The 18881-nt window shown below is 40.7% G+C and overlaps 2 protein-coding genes across 4 annotated transcripts; one reads left to right on the forward strand and one right to left on the reverse strand.

Annotated features, from left to right (window-relative positions):
• Positions 1 to 194: 194 nt before the first annotated feature.
• LOC6648306 (mitochondrial potassium channel ATP-binding subunit) lies at positions 195 to 3030 on the reverse strand. The gene is made up of 5 exons (XM_002070843.4): positions 2925 to 3030; positions 2359 to 2752; positions 1286 to 2293; positions 619 to 1224; positions 195 to 541 (listed from the first exon to the last, which is right to left on the reverse strand). Exons 1-5 carry the CDS (start codon positions 2966 to 2968, stop codon positions 389 to 391), a joined length of 2205 nt encoding a protein of 734 aa, XP_002070879.1. The 5' UTR covers positions 2969 to 3030; the 3' UTR covers positions 195 to 388.
• A 450-nt stretch (positions 3031 to 3480) lies between these two features.
• Positions 3481 to 18139, forward strand: LOC6648307. Of its 3 annotated transcripts, XM_023179329.2 has the most exons (12): positions 4771 to 4845; positions 5277 to 8425; positions 9277 to 9636; positions 11267 to 11735; positions 11818 to 12801; positions 12861 to 13040; positions 13106 to 13597; positions 14378 to 14746; positions 16153 to 16322; positions 16389 to 16927; positions 16996 to 17241; positions 17323 to 18139. In XM_023179329.2, exons 1-11 carry the CDS (start codon positions 4786 to 4788, stop codon positions 17151 to 17153), a joined length of 6930 nt encoding a protein of 2309 aa, XP_023035097.2. In that variant the 5' UTR covers positions 4771 to 4785; the 3' UTR covers positions 17154 to 17241; positions 17323 to 18139. The 3 variants fall into 3 exon arrangements, with proteins under 3 accessions (XP_046868412.1, XP_023035097.2, XP_023035099.2); XM_047012456.1 differs by lacking the exon at positions 4771 to 4845 and adding an exon at positions 3481 to 3709 and having other exon boundaries at positions 16153 to 16927; XM_023179331.2 differs by lacking the exon at positions 14378 to 14746.
• Positions 18140 to 18881: the final 742 nt, after the last annotated feature.

The following is an 18881-nucleotide window of genomic DNA, read 5'->3' on the forward strand; positions in this document are numbered from 1 at the left end:
GTTAACCATCGATTGACTTCAAGTTACGATATCATTGTTGGAACAATCGATTTTTAAAATTTTATTTTTCTTGTTTTTAGCGGCAGTTTCTTTAAATAAAACCAACAGTTTATTTAACAAAAACAATACTGTTTTCAGCGTTTTCTTTATTTTATAAACTTACTATAAAAAAAAATACAAAAAGAGAACAAAAAAGGAGTAACCAAAAAGGAGTAGCCAAATTTCCCTATTTTCGTTTTGATAAAATAGAAGAGGAATGAAATAATTAAGGGAAAAAATAAAAAATTTCGATTGTATAAATTAATTGTACAATGGGTTTGCATAGAAAGAGGTTGACTAGGAGAGTAAGGAAAGGAAAAGAAAATATTTTCTATTAATTATCTATTTGTTAGCCTTGTGGCAGGCTTGAATGAGTAGCGCTTTTCGTCGCTGCTGCCTCCTCCACGGCTTGAACGTGTTCCTGGATATCGCGTCGTTCCTGCTGACGCACTAACTCATAGTACAGGCCACGTTTGGCCATTAGTTCCTCATGTTTCCCCGTCTGGCAATCAAGAGCAAAAATACAAACAATTAAGAAGTCGATTAATAAACATTCAATGACTATTTTATTTCACTTACCTCCACAATGCGCCCCTGATCTAAAACCACAATAAGATCCGCCTTACGTATGGTGGATAGGCGATGCGCTATCACCAAAGTAGTACGATTCTGCACAGCCTTATCAAGAGCCTTCTGCACTTCCGATTCACTGGTTGCGTCTAGAGCACTGGTAGCCTCGTCTAATATCAGAATCCTAGGATTCTTAAGTAGTGCCCGGGCAATGGCGATGCGTTGACGTTGTCCACCACTCAATTGAGTTCCGCGCTCGCCCACATGAGTGCCATAACCCTCGGGCAAAGCCTCGACAAAATCATGCGATTGCGACAATTTTGAGGCATCATGGACATCCTCGACTGTGGCATCAGGCCGACCATACCGTATATTCTCCAATATTGTGGTGCCAAACAGTACAGGCTGTTGCTCAATGAAACCGAGGACATGTGACCGCAGCCAATAGGGCGAAATGTCAGAGAGCTTATAACCATCCAGTTTGATATTTCCTCCCGAAGGCTCATAGAAGCGTTCCACCAGGGACGCTATTGTCGATTTGCCTGATCCGCTGGCGCCCACCAAAGCCACGGTTTGGCCAGGGCGCAACGTTAGACTGAAGTCCTTCAACACCATCTGGAAAAAAATTCGATGGAGTTTAAGGACAGTGGTAAAAATAACTGTGCGATCAACTCACCTGGTCCGGCCTCATAGGATACGCAAAGGAGACATTCTCAAATCTTATTTCGCCATGCAATCTCTCCTGGGGAATAATATAGCCGCGCAACAGCTCCACTTGAGGCTGCAGTGAAAGGAATTCGAAAACACGACTTCCCGCTGTCATGCCCCGAATCATGGTACCCAGCAATATGGATCCCTGGGATAGTGATCTTTGTACACCTTGCGAAGCAACCAAAAACGCCATCAATGATCCTGGCGTCAGACTCTCGGTAGACATTAAATGGCCACCCATGAACAAGGTGGACAAAACCAAAGTGTTCAGGAAGAAATTCGTTAGACCCTGGAAGATGGCTATGCCATACCCCAAGTCCTGTGCCAAACGGGCTGCTTCATTTGTCTCCGCTTCGAACAATTGCATCTCCCGATACTCACAAGCACTGGAGCGAACAGTTCGAATATTCGATAAGGCCTCCTCACATACTCCGGTGGCCCTTTCCGCTTGGGCCTGGGAACTTTTACTTAAAGCGCGCAGCTTGCGTCCAAGATACGACATGAACATCACCACACATGGTACACTGGCCAGGGCAATGGCCGCCATGTGGGGTGAGATCATAAAGAGGGATATACTGCCACCCAGCAATTGGGCTGTACTTCTCAATCCCTGAGCCACAAACTGTTTGAACGATGTCTTAAAATCCTGAACATCAGCGGTCAGTCGGTTGACCAGCTCCCCAGTTCGATTCTCATCGAAGAAGGCAATATCCTGTAGGACAATCTGCTTAAACAGATCCTGCCGCATCTTGGCCGCCATCTGTTCGCCAATGCGACTGAGCAGATAAATGTACATGAAGGTAAAACCTGATTGTAACATATACAGGCTTAGTAAATTGCTGGCCGGTTTGCTTACATCCTTAACAAAGGAATTGTTCGTCACAAATGTGTTGGCATAACGAGCCAACATATTGACTAGATCGCCAAGCATATTGGGAATGCGTATATTGATATAGGCCACAATTAGAGCTGCCTGAAAATAGGAAGACCAGAAACAATAAACTTGGATGAACAGAATTTGGGTCTTAACCTACTCACAAATACGGCGCCAATGAGCTCCCACAGATGCGGTTCCAGATAGCCCCAAAGTCGTTGCCAGTCAAACTTTTGCTCTACTTCAGTATCATTTGCCGCATCTGATTTGCTGTGATTATAGCCAGCCAGACGATTGCCCTCACAATGAGCCGTCCAGTTGCGCAGACCCATGCCAATGGTTAAACTGCCTCCTGCCCAAAAGAGCGCTCGGCAGGTCTGTAACAAGCGGCTGGCATTTGCGGGTGCTGGATTCGCTGGCGGGGGTGGTGGTCGGCTTGTGGTCATGTGCTGTCTTATCAGGCGGGTGGCATTTTGTAGGCGGCTTGTCCCCGTTTGGGAGGGTCCTCCTATTCTTGGCAGTGGTAATTGCTGCAGCAAATGTCGACTGGTGCTGGTGCTGCAAAGTGATAAGAATTGATAAACAACATGAAACGCTGGCGCGTTGATGGTGACATAACAACATTAATAGGAAACGGCGGCGCGAAAATGTGAATGGATTATGGTTGTGGGTTATGAGGCCAAAGGTTCCGATCAATTGCTCATTGAGATTTGTCGCATTTATAAGTTACCTGAGATCACCGCGACTGCAATTGTATAGGAGTAAGCGCAGCATCTGGCCCTCGGCTCGTCTCCTCTCATTTATTTGTAACGCAAACGGTCTGAAAGAGGGCGGGGAGGAGAGCGATTGCAAACCAAGGCAGATTTCTGTGAGGAAATCGATATATTTTGACCCTTAGAACTTGCACTTGTTCTGTCAACGTAGTTCATTTAAATATATTTGTATAATGCATGGTTCTTTTATTTTTAAAATAAAGATTTTTTTAAATTTGTGGTGTATCTCTATTCGTATTAAAGTATTGAAATTATGTGAAGTTTGGCATCAATTAAAAATTATTTAGATTACAGTAAAAGTCTTAAATAATTAATAACACTTTAATTGGCAAAGCTTCATTTCTTCTTCATATAATACTTAAATTTTCAAATTTCAGTTGTAAGGCCCCGATTACAAACTGACCTGTCATTGTCGGTGAGAGATGTCACATTTGGCTTTTTATAGCTAAAACTAGCTTGATTTCTTATGGTTGTTGTTGCAAATGACATTAAAAACAGATTGCGGTCACACTCTTCCTCTCTCTCTGCAAAGTCGAGTTGGCATTTGGATTTTGCAGCACGAAAAACGAGAAATTCCATAGATTAATAATTTTCATATTACACTCAGCCGAATACAACGACTACGACAACACGACTGCATACAAAAAAAGACTAGTAAATGTATATGTTAACCAAATTGCAAGTGTATTATATTAAGTGCGTATAATTGCAAAAAAACGGTTTATTTTTCGTGTGTGTTTGTGTAAGTTTTCCTCTTGCTAATTAGAAATTAGGCTGAAAAAAGTGACGATGGAATGATATGGGCAACAATAAGAGGAGGGAGAGAGAGAGAAGTAATACTTGTATATACTTGCTTTCAAAAATAGTGAGATGAGGTGCAATTGAGTGTTTAAGTGTGTGTGTGTCAGCGTGTGTTTTATTTATAAAATGCAAAACTGACAACAGCAAATGTTGTTTGATAATTGTTTTATATTTCAAAACACACCACCACCCCAACCCCCTTGTCCCACACAAGGCACTTGTTATATGCAAAAGCTAAGGAGTAAAAGAAATGGAAAGGTGCCTTTGCAACCCTGGAGTTCAACCTCTCTCACTCTGTCTCTTTCTCTCTTTATTGATGTTTCGCTCTCTTTCTAATCAACCACTGCTCTATTTTTTGTTTTTTACTTTTTTTCGCCCTCAACTGTAATAAATATATTATAAAGGTTGAAGGAATAGAAATATTTTAAAAAGGATATAGGAAAAATTGTGAAAGAAAAAACCTATAATTTATTGTATGTGTGTGTGTGTGTAGTTGGGGCAAACGACAGATATGAAAAGAGAGAGAGAGAAAGAAAAAAAAAACAACAACAACAACAACACACACGAACAAACGTCCACGTAAACTTTTAACTTTTTTTTTCGCTGTTCGGCAACTTTTGTTGTTGTTGTTACTGCTGTTGTTTTTTTTTTCAACGATATCGTATTATGAAAATATGTATGCATGTATGCTAGGCGACTTTACAACATTTAAAAGGAAACAGGCTCCTCATATATAAATACACTTAACGGTAAAGCGCTAGTTCATTGAACCAGCTGAAAGCTGAAAAATCACCAGCTGGCTCCTTTACGATATATATGTATGGATGTATGTATGTGTATGTACCCTTTAGCCAAATAACCCCCGCAGACTCCATAGCATTAAATTGAATGGCTTGGCTAAAACATCGAGCGAATCAAAAACAATATGGCAATTTAAATAATACGACTTCAACAAAAAACAATCAACAACAACAACAAACGCAGAAACAGCAGGACCAGCAAGTAACCACAGTGCATATGACAATAGGTGAAACATATGATGATACATATAGAAATTATGCAAGATCAAGGGTCCAGGTAGAGCTTATTCATCTCCTCTTCTTTAGCTCTCATTCTCTTCCTCAAATTATACATCTACATATTTATATGTGTTGTGTGTTTTTGTGTGTTCTTTTATCTGCAACTTTATATAAGTAATAAAAGATTATTAACTTATGTACATATATACATATATGTATATGTATGTATGTATGTATATGTACATATATAAATAGAAATATATTCAAAATCAAGTTAAAGTGCCGAATATAGATATTGCGTAGAAGTTATCTCATATATACAAGATGTAGTATCCTTTAGATACTAACAATAAGATGTTTTATCTTAATGTTATTCAATCTTTTAAATAATTATAGTATAGAGAGGGTAGTGAGATGTAAAGACTTAAACTTTTTAAGCCAAATGGCAAAATATTAAACGAATGTTGTCTCCATTGCTTTTCCTTTTAGCTAAATCAACCATCAAACATGCTGTACAATAATACGCAATGGCTTCCACCACATCAGCAACCGGCAGAACAGCAGCCTCAACCTCCGTTGCAACAGCAACAACCATTGGGTAGTCATGCTTCTCAGCAGCAGCAGCAGCCACAACAACCACCGCTGCCGGCGCATCCCCCGCAGCAGCAACAACAACAACTTTATGCCAATCAAATGTTCCAGCCAACAGCTCAACAACAACCGCCACAATATTGGTCAGAGGAGCAAGTGCATCAACATCATTTGCAACAGCAGCAGCCGCCGCCGCAGCAGCAGCTACAGCCACAGCCACAGGCAATGAACTATAATTATTTTGCGGCTACTCAAACTGCAGTGCCTACGCCTAATCAGCAGCAACAACACCAACAGCAGCAGCAACAACAACAACAGCAGCAGCAACAGCCGGCGACAACTCAACAATTTTTCTATCCGCCTCAACCTGTTCAATCTCAACCTCAGCCAGGTCCTGTTTTGGATTCATTCGAACATAATAATGGCAACAATGATGGTTGGGGCGATTGGGGTGATTGGAATGATAGTGCCAATAACAGCAACAACAACAATAACTCCAACATCCAAAATGAATCACTAAGCGAACATCCTAGTAATGTGGCAGCAGCTGCTGCCAACATTGTGGAGGATGCCTTCAATGTCAAAGGCCAAGGCAGTTGGCAAGCCTTTGGTCAAACATCTGTCGCTGCTAACAACAACAACAACAATAATAGCATTAATGTGGAACACCACCATCAACCGCCTCCGCCGCCACCACCTACAGTGCCACTTGAACTGGGCCAGGAACCAGAAATTGATGCCATTGTGCCACCTCAAGCCTTTCAAAATCAACCCATATCAGTAGCTCCGCCAATGGCATTACCAGAGAGTATCGGGGCAACACCAACTATGGGCGCTGCTGGTGGCGGAAATCCATTTAAGCGCTCAACTGGTCCCAGTCAAAGGGTGAATATATTGGCGGCAACTGCCGCCCAACCACCAAATCCACCTCAACCACAACCATCATCGTTAGCATCATTACCAACATCCACCATTGATCCCATGTTTACTGAACCTCCGCCGCATGTGGACACTACCAGCATTTTGTCGCTACCTCCAGCTCCAGCGCCACTTGCGAGTTTACCCCCGGTTCCGGCTCCAACTGTTGGGGTCATTTATAACCAAGTATCGCTTCCTTCACGGGTTTCAAATGCTGCGCCTGCAATTGAGCCATCTGACGTGCCAAAGCCATTCAATCATTCATTTGGCATTTATGAAAATCAGGAAGTTCTGGCCGCACCAAATGATGAACGTGCTCAATATTTGCAGACTAGCCATCTATCCGAACAGCCGACCGATGCGGCCGACGATGGTGAAGCCAATTGGGAGGCAGATGATGATGATGACCAATTGTTGCCACCACCTGGTCTCTCGCGGTTAGTGCTAGGGCAACCCGAGTTGGAGCAACAGCGTTTGGTAACCGGGACGGAACAGCCAATCGCTGTCCAGGCCGTACATATGCCGGAACGTCAGGCTGATGGTGAAGACACATCTGATGGTGAGCAATTGGCGTCGAGGAGTCCACCACACCGTGTGGTTACCGGTGTGGAGACGACAGCTCTTCCATCTTTGCCCCTTCAACGGGAGCAACGTGAAGTCGTTTTGGACGGAGAAAATCTTGAGGATCAAGAAGCGGCAGTGCCAGTCGGAGGTGTGCTCCTCCCCAGTGCAGCCCAGTCCTCAATACTAGCAGCAGCAGCTTCTGCCATTTCGGTGGAGCAATCCAGCGAAGAAATCACCACGATTTCTCAACCACCAGCACCAACACCATCATCACAGTCACAGCAAAGGAATCAGCAGCTGCCTACTCGACCCAAACCGCGTTCTGGACACTCATTAGAACTCGATTCAGAGGATGAATCCGATGAGCTGCTCCTTAGCGAACGGGAACGAGACAGAGTTACAGCAGCGGATCATCGTCGTGACTTGCCAACGGAGGAGCATCAAAAGCGTCGGTCTGGTCGACGCAGTGGCAGCCATTATAATAACTATGATGGTGAAACCGAAGACTCGATACGTGGCGGTGGTAATGGTGGTGGCATCGCTGGCAGTGCTGCTACTGGCTCCAGCCATGGTGGTGGCGAGGGTAAACCATCCCGCGATCGGGACCGTCGCAGTCATGATCAACAGCGTAACCGTCGTGGCCTGGATGCTGATCAGGATCGTGAACGGGAACGTAATTGGCGTAGACGCTCACAGAAATACCATAGCGGGGGTGAGGATCAGGAGCGATATGACCATAGCAATAGTCGTCGTGGATACGGGAACAATAGCAGCTTGTATGATGGTGAATCCGATGCCCCAGATATGGCTGATCTTGATGTGGACAACAATGTTGGAAGCGGTCCTGCCAGCAGCAGTAAAGGTAGTCGCAATCAAAGACGTAGTGCAGCTGCGGCTGCTGACGATGACTATGATGACTATGATCATCAGCGTGGCCATTATCGTGGCGGTCGCAGCGGTGGACCAAAGTCTAGCCTGGATAAATCCCGCAGCAGTGGGCGCCGTAGTTACGAGCAACGAGACCGTCGCCTAGATGATAGTACCTTAGAACGGGAGCGTGATCGCCGACGTCGTCATCATCCCGATCAACGGCATTGGGATGGTTATGAGGAGTATCGTCGCAAATCATCGCGTAACAGTGATCTAGAAAAGGAACGAACCAATAATGGTGGTGGCTCCAATGCCACCGGCGGCTCTAAGCGACGTAGCAACAACAACAATAGTAACAACAATACAAGCAGCAGCAATTATGATCCTTATACGGCATCGCCAGCGGCCTATGATCCATATGGAATGTATGAGCAAATGTCTAGAAATCCTCATGCCTATGCCGATATGTATGCCAAATTCTATGGCCAAATGTTTAATAAAATGTTATTAAATAATGTTGCCGCTGTTGCCCAGCAACAACAACATCATCAGCAGCCGCAGCAGCAGCAACATCCTCATAGCTTAGATGCAGCTGCCGCAAAGCAATTTGTGGCCGCGGCTGCTGCCCAAGCCCAAGTTGCAGCGGCTAATATTGCTCCTGGAAGCGAAGCTGCTCTGCTAAGAGAACGTGAGCGGTAAGTCCAAATTCTAACTCCTTTCTAAAAATATGATTTTTTTTTTTTTGGTTTGAAGAGTCTTGCAGAGAAAAGACTTTATAATTAACCAAAAATCACTCTAACTTATTGTTAGTACATTCTTGAAAGCAAATTAACTAAATATTAATTAACTTTATTTTTTGGATAAGCGAGTCGTTCTCTCGCCCTCTCTCTCTGCAGGGTTTTTGTTAATTAACTTTTGTTAATTTTTGTTATCGTTTTGTTATTAATTAACACACTTTTGTTAAATCCTTCCCCAACCCCCCAATCACATATTGTTTAATGATTTTGGGCATGTAGAGTATAACCAAACCTCCCTCCTGCTCCCTTGTCTTTTACCTTTCTCCCCTTTCTCTTCCACCTGCTGTCTGAATTGTTTTTCTGTGTGTGTGGTAGAAATGATAGAAATTAATATATAAACCAAAGGAATAGTTTGCTAACCATCAAAAAAAAAAAAAACAAATCCAATTTCAATCCCTCATCCATTCCGCATACTCCTCAGCTAATTGTAGATGAGAAAATGTCTCCAATGCACATTTTCTCTTTGTTTTCATATGTCATCCATCTATCTTTTGTCTCTCTCTCTCTCACACCCTTGTCCTGAGCTTGCTCGCTGGAAGCTTTTCCTAGTGTTTTTGTATAATTGATCCTTGAATCCTTGGCCAACAAAAAATAATAATAATAACACACTGACTACAAAAAATAATTTGTGTGTTCTTGTCTCTAACTAAACAAAAAACAAAAAAACAAAATCGAAAACCAATCAACACGCATACACACATACACACACACACATAAATTGTGCAATGTGTTTACCCTTCCCACTCCAGGTATACACATGCATACATAAACCAAGCCAATGAATTCCATCGTCTCCATCAACGTCATCTCCATCAACATCATCTCAACAACAACAACCACAACTATACGGATCTGCTAAACGCCAGCCTAATCGATGATGCTTCAAGCCTCTATGGCGGTGAATCTCAGCACAGCAGCCGAAGATTGATAACACCGAATGCCTATGGCATTAGCCTCTCAAGTGCACGATCTCTCAGTAATCTCAGTATCGGCGGTGGCGATGCACTCAACGGACGCAGCAGTTCACGATGCGGCGGCGGAGTCGGAGGCGGCGGTGGATTATCATATGCGGGCGTCTATGCTAGCTCCGAATGCGGCCTTGATATCAGGTGGTCTCTCCAAAAAAAAACAAAAAAAAAAAACAACAATCCAAAAAAAATACCAAAAAAACAAGTTCATTCAAAATTTACCCTCTGTTTCTGTCTTCCATCTCCTCTTTATCGCTCGCTTTCTCTTTCTCTCTCTCACTTGTCATTCATACCCATGCCCTACGCTTATCTATCTGCAATAATTCACATATGTAAATATACATGTGCGGGGAAACTCCTCCCATTCGCCTCCATCGACCCTTCATTAGACTTTCCCTTTATCTAGTGGTGGATTTTCCGGCAGCTTTGAAATCCCTTCAAACTTGGTTGGGAAAACTTGCTTACATTCGTGTCTAACCTTAGAAACTTCTTATAACATAAGGATTCTTTGAGCAGGACATGGAATTGATTCCAAGTTTATAAAACAGAGTCCAATTTCGTATAATCTTAAGTCGTCTTCATGGGTAAATATTCATTTCGGTGTCGGCTTTATTTTTGCTATTTAGTTTGTTCTTAAAGCGTGAACTCTGATGAAGCTTGCCAAAAATACCTTAAAACCGATTTGAAACTGTCCTTATTATATCTTTTGACACTAATTTAATCCCAGAAGGTGTTAAATTCAACTTCCATTTAGTTTTCTTTCAATAGGTTAAACCAAAAAGGTGTTAAATTGATAAGGTTCCTTCATTTCATCAATTTAAATTATTCAAAATATGACTTGGTTGGAAGCCTTAAAAAAATAAAACTATCATTCAAAAACTGAGGAGTTAGTAGAACTTAATTTTTTATTTTTTTTATTAAGAACAATTTGAAGTGAGTGAAGTCTAAAATTAAAGTTTAAGCACAAACGTAGATGGTCCAGACCTCATTCAGAATTTTGGGATTTGTTTTGCCCTTTTTGTTGTTTATTTAATATTAAAAAAAAGTCCTAAGATCCTGAATGAGGTCAGGTTCAGAATGGCTACTATCATTCTAGGTCGATTGCACTTATTTCATTAAAATCAAACAAATCGACAGGAGCATTGCCTCAAAAACAAAATGTCATTTCTCCTGAAGCATTTCGAATTTCAAAATACCTATTTAGGACAATATTCTCATAATATAATAATGTAAGCTAACAAAAATTGGGACAAAAAATTGTCACAACCGAAAATACCCCCTTGAATGATTTGATGTTTTTACACTTCAATTGTTCAAAATAAGTCGATTTAAGTTTGATTTCTAGTTTAGAGTATATAGAAAAAAGAGTGTACAAAGTCTAATGAATTATTATTCCTATTCGTTTTGCATTGATCAACAAGTTGGGGACTATAATTTCTGATTCCAACACATCATTGCTTCGGCTTTTCGCTTATGGGGGACAAGAATTTGACGTGATTTTGTGGACTGTTGTTTCCCAAATTCTTTTCTCATGCTTCACCTATCCCCCCTTCTGGCTGTCACTAAGAACAAATCCTTTAGGCCGCATGCCTTGTGAATCTATCTATTTAACCCAAAAGTTCCCGAAGTGAATTTTTCACTCTATGCCTTTTATAAATTTTATTCAGTTTTTTTTTCTTGCATGGAAATTGTTCAAATTTTTATTTTAAAACTCTTCATCTTACCACTGATTATTGTCCGTAACTAATGGAATCCTATTTTGCTTGTATAGAGCTGAAATTGCTGGGGATGTGAGTTCAACAATTCCCGGCTATGCCTCAGCAGCAACACCAACACCATTGCAAGGAGGAATGGAAGTGGCCCGACCACCAAGACGTCGTACACCGCTTCAATTCAATCGTCCCCATTTGGTTGCCTCATATGCCATGAGTTTGTTATTGAAAGTGAAACCCAAATACGCTGGACGGGGTCGTTTGCGCAACGATGTTGAGGTGGCAGCTCCCCGGATTAAGGATGCCACGAGCAGCCTATTCCGCTCCTATCCTGGACCATTGCAGGGACGTAAATTGCACAAGGATAAGATAATTAGTTTCTGTAAGGAGCAAATACGTTTGGGACCAACGCGTCAGTGTACCGTGCTCTATGCCACACAAAAGAAACCGCAAGGAAATGTGGATAAATATCGAGCATCTCATGCCTTGATGTGGAATCTATTGATATTGCTATTGCGTCAGAATGGGGTAAGTATCCAATTGAGAGAGAGAGAGAGAGACATACGAGGGCAAAGTGTATACAACTCTTTCTCTTTTTTTTTTCTTTTAGTATATTGCTGACACCGATGTGGGTGATTTATTGCTGGAGAATCAACACGAGTATCCATATTCGCCAACGGAAGTGGACAACGAAATGGAAACAGAGAACGAGGTGGAAGGAGACACTACGGAGCTACAAGCAACGGAAGCCAGTGAAAATTTAGATGCCAGCGATGCTGCTGCTGCTCAACAACAGCAACAAGTACATCAAGGCGATGATGTTCATTCGGGTCCTCCCAGTGGAAATCAACCAGTATCTGAGCAGGCAGCCATCGATCAATTTCGTAGTTATGTGTTGCGTGGCAATGTTGAGGAGGCCCTGCAATGGGCCACCGACAACAATCTGTGGACACATGCATTCTTCTTGGCCCTGTACGAGGATCGCTATGCCTTGACCGATGTGGCCCAAAAGTTTCTCAACAAAGCCATCAAAGCGAACGATCCATTGCAGACTCTATACCAAATGAAGAGCTGCCATACGCCGGCCTGTGTTAGCCAGCTGAAAGATGAACAATGGGGCGATTGGCGTTCCCATCTCTCCATTTTGGTCACAAACAAGTCACGTCAGCCCGAATACGATCGCAGTTCGGTAGTGGCTCTGGGCGACACATTGTTCCAACGCGGTGATATCTATGCGGCACATTTTTGCTATCTGGTGGCCCAGGAGGAATTCGGACGTTATGATAGTACGGCCACCGAGCAGACAACTCTCACTGCTAATGTGCCCAAATTGATACTGCTGGGTGCCTCACATTACAAGCATTTCAATGAGTTTGCCAGCAATGAGGCCATTATAATGACCGAAATCTACGAGTATGCCCGTTCGCTTTTCGATCAGAAGTTCAGCATTGCCAATTTCCAGCATTATAAGTTTCTATTGGCCACACGCATTCTTGATTATGGACAGCATTTCCGTTGTACTAACTATTTAGAGCAAATCGCCAGACACATTGAGATCAAACCGGAGAGCTATGACAGCGATTTCATTCAGAGGGTAAACTTTAACCCGATTTATCCAATTAGATTTTTGGCTCATCACATAATCCATTTTAGGTTTATAATCTGGCCGAACGTTTACGCTATCATGATCCCATATTGATGAATCGTGTATTCTTTGCCAGTCCTCCGAATGCGGCTGCCAATGGCAGCAGCAGCAGCAACAACAACAAGGATACATTATCGGAGGAGAAGACTTGGTTGCGTCAGTTGCGTGCATTAGCCGATACAACGACTGTAAGTGGAACTCTCCTAAGCATCATTCTTTGAATTCTCTCTAACTAATTTTCTGTATTGTCAAGTATCCTCAACAACAACAACAACAGCTGCAGAACGACATCGATCAGCAATTTGCGGAGGTAAACAAACAGTTTCGTGAACTGAATATGCAATATGATGACACATTGCAAGTGGCCAAGGATGCAGCCCAACCAACTGATCTTCAGCAACAGCCAAATGTACAGCAGCCGGAGTATTATGAGCAACCACATCCAGAGCAGGAAACGCTAAACGATCCTAATGGTCAACTACAGCAGCAGCAGCCGCAACAGGCACAAGTGGTGCCTCCTCCTATGTTCTACGATCCAAGTGCTGTGCAACAACAAGCTGCCACCGGACAGTATGGACACATTGAGCCATCTGTTGAAGCATATGGTGGACAGCCACTTGAGCAGCAGCAGCAGCATCATCAGCAGCAACCGCAAGATCCATCTCTCTATGGGCAGCCAGCAGCAGCGACAACTGGCGCCTATGATTATTGGGCGGGAACACAACAGCCTCCATATGGTGATGAGGTAAGTGAGGATTCCACATGACACATTTGTGATCTCAGATTTTAATCTAATTATTAATGTATATATACTATATACTCATAGTAAGCATAAATAGTTCTACTTGCCAAAAAAAAAGTTAAGGATAGTCTTCATTAGTCACTGTTAATCAGATGGAATCTCAATCTTATTTTAACTAAATACATAGTTAAATTTACTTTAAGGAATCATCAGGGAAAGGTTAAAATTAAATGCAAGTTTCTTTAGTTGATGCGTTGACTAAAAATTGAACTACTCAAGAAATTTAAAAGAAACGAAAGCAAAGATGATATCTATTTCGATTTCGACAAATTTATTCAACAATTCACTGAATTTATCAAGATTTCATTTTGAAAAAAAAAATACGGTTTCACCTTGTTAATATTTCGTTCTAAAGAAACAATAGAAAGTTTATGAACTACAAATTTATAAAAGTAGGATAATATTTTAATGTCAATGATTTCAAAAGACCAAATAATTTGTATTTAGTCACATGCTGTAAAGAATTTTTTCCCTGGTTTTTATATTTCTAACGTGACAAAATGTTTATGGTAAGTGATTCTTTTTGAGTCTGGCTTTCCATGGCTTTGTCCTTTTAGTTTCCTACACGGAGGGCGCGCAGCGATTAAAATTTTCCTTTGGTGTTGGTCTATTTTTAATTGAAAAGTTTTTGTGTTTGATGAGTTTGTGCAATTTTTTTGTTTGTTGATTATGCAAATATTTTCAATTGAACTCAATTCAAATTTAACTTCAAATGGAATGCAGCTATCGCATATGGAAAGCAATGAAAATAAAAATGATACAACAATCAAGGATGTAGTGAAGCGACAACCACAGCAACAGCAACAGCAATTAGAGGAAAAGCCACAGCAACAAATAAACTCATCGCGATTCAAGGCAAATGCATTAAAACTGCCCCCTGCTCCGAAACCCTCGTTAAAACAGTTGAATAATTTAAACACATTGGAAAGAGATAATAATAATAAGAATAAATCGGGAACTGAAATGGGAATTGTGCGAAAATTTCAATTTGGCAGGCAACAACAGATAAGATTGTCTACAACAACAGTGACACCACCAACAGCAGCAGCAACAACAACAACAACTGCAGCCAAGGCATTCAATTTGAATGATGTAAGTAGCATAACTACCATTAATAAACGTCAGCAGCAACAGCAGCAACAGTCGCACCAGCACCAAAAATACAATCAAAAATTGCTAACGCCTACAACGCTAACCACGCCCACACGTTTCATAGCAGCCAAGCCGACAGCAGTAACCACAACAGCAACAACAACAATAAGTACATCAACATCATCAGGAGTAAAGCGAGTAAATTTTGATCTGCCATCAACAATAAATGAAATAGACACAGAGATGGAAACGGAACCATTGCTAGTTCAGCAACAGCAACGACATGCAAATAGCTTGGCTCTTGCATCATCAACATCATCATCATCCTCATCATCCTTAACTAAGCATAGTCAATTCAGTCTTTGTCGCAAGCCGCATATAATCTTCAATGGCACATATCCGATTGATATGCCACTCAATAATAGTAACAACTACGATGCCGAGGCCAATGCAGATCGTTCAGAATTGCAGAGATATCGTTATATGCTGCATGATTATATTATCGATGAGGATGCCGAAGGTGAAGAGCAGGCAGAGGCGGCTGTGGGTTATGTCGATCCGGAGGAATTACTCGACTATGAAGATGATGACGATGATGATGAAGATGATGATGACGACGAATATGTTGATGATGAGGACGATACAATCGATGATGATGATTATGAATATTTTGTTGGTCATCACAATCGAAGGAGGACACCAAGGCAAAGAAAAGCAAATATGCATTCAAATAATGATGGACATCAATCACAAAATGTTTGGTCCATGCAAGAATTAATTGCCAATCCGAGCATACCATTGAACTATAAGAAAATGTGTTCAGAGGTTGAGCAAAGTTTGAATAAATTTGAAGCCTATTTGGATGCCAAAAAGCAAACGAATGCTGTGCGCACCTTTGATATTGATGCACCGGTAACCACAGCCGGATCAGATGGAGGAGGAGTAGTCGGCTTGGCTCTTAGCTCTAAGAAGCAATTGTAAAACTTCTTTTGTACCTTTCTTTGGAGACAGACAACTCTGTACCTGCGCGCGTGCTTTTCATTAGCTTTAAATGCATACATATACATAAATTGTAAAGCGTTTGGATTTCTCTCTATTTGTCTCTCTTTCTCAGCATCGAAATCTATATATTTTTTTTAAATTGATAGTACTTAAGCAAAATACAAATTATTTAAGCCATTCAGAATAAATTATAATAAAAAAAAAAAAAGAATTTATTCGTAACTTGAAGCTAGTTTTGTTGTCCTGCGCCAGTTTTCTCCTCTTGATTTACAATTTTATTTCCTATTTGTTTTTATGTGTTTGCCTTTAACTAATCGTTAACAATAACTAGTAATTGTTTAATTATTTGATAGATAGATTTACAATGATGTAATTTTCAAATTATAAACCCTTCCATCCATTAGCATCAGCATCAACAAGCGCGTCCGGCCATTTCAATGCCAAAATCGAAGAGCTATGATGATGACGATGATACGAATAGAGGAGCAGATGCTACAAATGATGCCAAACCGTCTGCCGGAGCTGGCAAGCCACAATCTGTTGGTGGTGCAGGCGCTGGAGGTCGTGATCTTGGGTATGTAAAAAGTCACACGAGATATTTTTCTGGGACAAACATCATCGTGAAAATCTTTAATTTCAGGGCACCGGGCAATCAGAATGCTGGCTGGTTTGGTGGTCTATGGAATAAGCTGTCACTGAAACCGAAAAATCAAATGATATTACCCGATGATAAGAATCCCACAATTGTCTGGGATAAAGAGCGTAAATGTTGGACCAATACCGAGGGTAATGCCGATGAGCAAGAAAGTTTTAAGCCACCGCCAAAGATGAGCGATATGGGTTTGGCGGCAGCATCGGCTCCGGCGGGAGCAGTTCCTCCTTCAGGACCACCGGCTCCACCAAATGTAATAGCCGCAAATACCAATTCATGGCCTCAGGAAACGCTGCAGCAATCGCAAGTTTATGGTGCAAATCCCATGGAATATGCAGCACCGCCAGCTGTTGCTTCTGCTGTTCCCACAACCATGCCAGATGCCTATGGAGCAGCAGCTGCAGCAGCACCAACAGTAGCTCCATTGCCAGTAGTGAATCCAGCACCAACATCTAACGCTCCAGCCGTTCCTGGTGGAGCACAACCCAAATTGACATCAAACATTTTCAAAATGCAACGCAATCGCAGTAAGTTGACCTAATGAATTTATCCATCTAAGATCGTTTGTTTTAATAATTGTGTTTTTAATTTACAGCCCTGAAGAATTCCTATGTTGATGTGTTCAATCCATCGGGAGCACCCATGTCTGCAGCGCCGGAAAATGTATTGGCTCCGGTTATTGCACCAGCGGCTGTACCTCAGGGCGGTTACTTTGTGCCAGGACAGCAGCAACACTATCAACAGCAGCAGTAAATAGGATAAGAGCACTGAATAGGTTTAGCGGGAGACCAAGAAATTTATGGAATAGGCATAGAATGTAATGGAGTCTAGAGCAATGAATGTGAGTCGCCTGATACATCGAGATATACGTATATATCTATGCCCGATCTGACTGTAGTTTACTTTCTCTTTTCTTTTGCAGCACTTTGAGCTACGTACGACACATTCACACACATACACCCACACACACACACACACAACTGTTCTTTGTCTGTTTATATATTGAGTCGTCCCCCTATTAACAAAATCGACTTTTTCTACTATATATGTATGTGTGTGTGCTGCTGTTTTCTATATGCATACATGCATATCTATATATATATGTATATGTAGTGGTTTGCACGACTTTCAATGTGTGTGCGGTTGGAAAATGTTTAGCAAGAGAGAGAGAGGAGAGGTGCACAGAAAAAAACATAAAATTATATATGTTTATGTACATTTTCTATATATGTTCTTATTTATGTTTAAACATTCGCCTATACCCAACTAATTGATGGATCGATCAATTGAACGATCCATCTCCTATATATATACATATATATTTACTTTTCCCTTTGTATGTTGCATAGTTTTTATTATCTAGGTAGAAATCAACAAATGATACAAGAATAATAAATAAATTCTTTCAAGACAGGCAAAAGTAAACACAAGACGAAAAACAAGAATAAAAGGGGAAGCGGAGAGCAAGAAAATTCACGAAATACTTTCAATTTGTACGCCAATCGCCTATTCCCTTTACTTCCCCATTGCATGTATTTTTTTGTATAACAAATGTTTAAACTTAAAAAAAATGCGTGCGAAAAGTTTGTCTATCTAGATGGGTGTGTGTTTATGATTATTATTTTTTTTTATTGTTAATACATGCATACATGAAATTTATACTTCTATATATATATTGTTTATATGCATATATATATATATAAATACAACTATTCCAATTTCTGTTTTAGAGCAATTTATATATTAAATGTGTTTAGTTTCTGTCTCCCTTTTTTTTTTTTGTTCATTTCTTACGAGACAACAAACTGCATTTGATTTAAAATGTTTATTTTTGTTACAACAAAAGAAAAGTTTATAGTAATAATAATAATAATTGTGTTTGTTTATGCTTTAATTTAACCATTCTTTTTTCTTCCTTATTTTTAATTCTTTTATTTTAAACTGGTGCAGGCGAAACAAAAGATATAAATTGAAAATAAGAAATTCTATGCTATATTTATATTATTTATATATATATAACAATCTAAATTTCACAATATACAATGTACATAAATTATGCAAACCGATGTTGATGATAATGTTGAGAAGAACGAGATGGAGGCGAGTTAGATAGAGGTCCAATGGGTTGCATTGCATTAAGATTAACATTATCGTTAAAAAAAAATTGTACTCAACAAAATGAATTTTGCATTACGCTATACACAAATGCCAGAGTTAGCCTCAAGTGCAATATATAAAGAATTCTATAAAGACGTGGTATCAATTCATAACATTTATATATTTAGCCTAAACAAATTCTATATAGAAAAAAATTTCTATGAGACAAATACAGCAAAACTTTTAATTTAAAAATATATATGTGACAAATGAGTTTGTGGTTGCTGAAGAATGAGAGGGCATGGAATGAAGTAACTTGTTCTCGTCCATATGGGAACAGTCTTTCATCAATAAAATCGGATGGCCCAAGTTCATTCATCGTCT

This window comes from Drosophila willistoni, unplaced genomic scaffold (genome assembly GCF_018902025.1).
Source record: "Drosophila willistoni isolate 14030-0811.24 unplaced genomic scaffold, UCI_dwil_1.1 Seg143.1, whole genome shotgun sequence".
NCBI lineage: Eukaryota > Metazoa > Arthropoda > Insecta > Diptera > Drosophilidae > Drosophila > Drosophila willistoni.

What these genes read in the sequence shown, in the direction of transcription:
- LOC6648307 (XM_023179329.2), top strand. Translation starts at nt 4,786, where the DNA reads ATGACAATAGGTGAAACATATGATGATACATATAGAAATTATGCAAGA. An exon ending in CTGCTAAGAGAACGTGAGCG is followed by an intron (nt 8,426 to 9,276) that starts GTAAGTCCAAAT and finishes TTCCCACTCCAG; the next exon opens with GTATACACATGCATACATAA. An exon ending in GCTGGAGGTCGTGATCTTGG is followed by an intron (nt 16,323 to 16,388) that starts GTATGTAAAAAG and finishes CTTTAATTTCAG; the next exon opens with GGCACCGGGCAATCAGAATG.
- LOC6648306 (XM_002070843.4), bottom strand. Translation starts at nt 2,968, where the DNA reads ATGCTGCGCTTACTCCTATACAATTGCAGTCGCGGTGATCTCAG. An exon ending in TGCAGTCGCGGTGATCTCAG is followed by an intron (nt 2,753 to 2,924) that starts GTAACTTATAAA and finishes ATCACTTTGCAG; the next exon opens with CACCAGCACCAGTCGACATT. An exon ending in AGCTCATTGGCGCCGTATTT is followed by an intron (nt 2,294 to 2,358) that starts GTGAGTAGGTTA and finishes TCCTATTTTCAG; the next exon opens with GCAGCTCTAATTGTGGCCTA.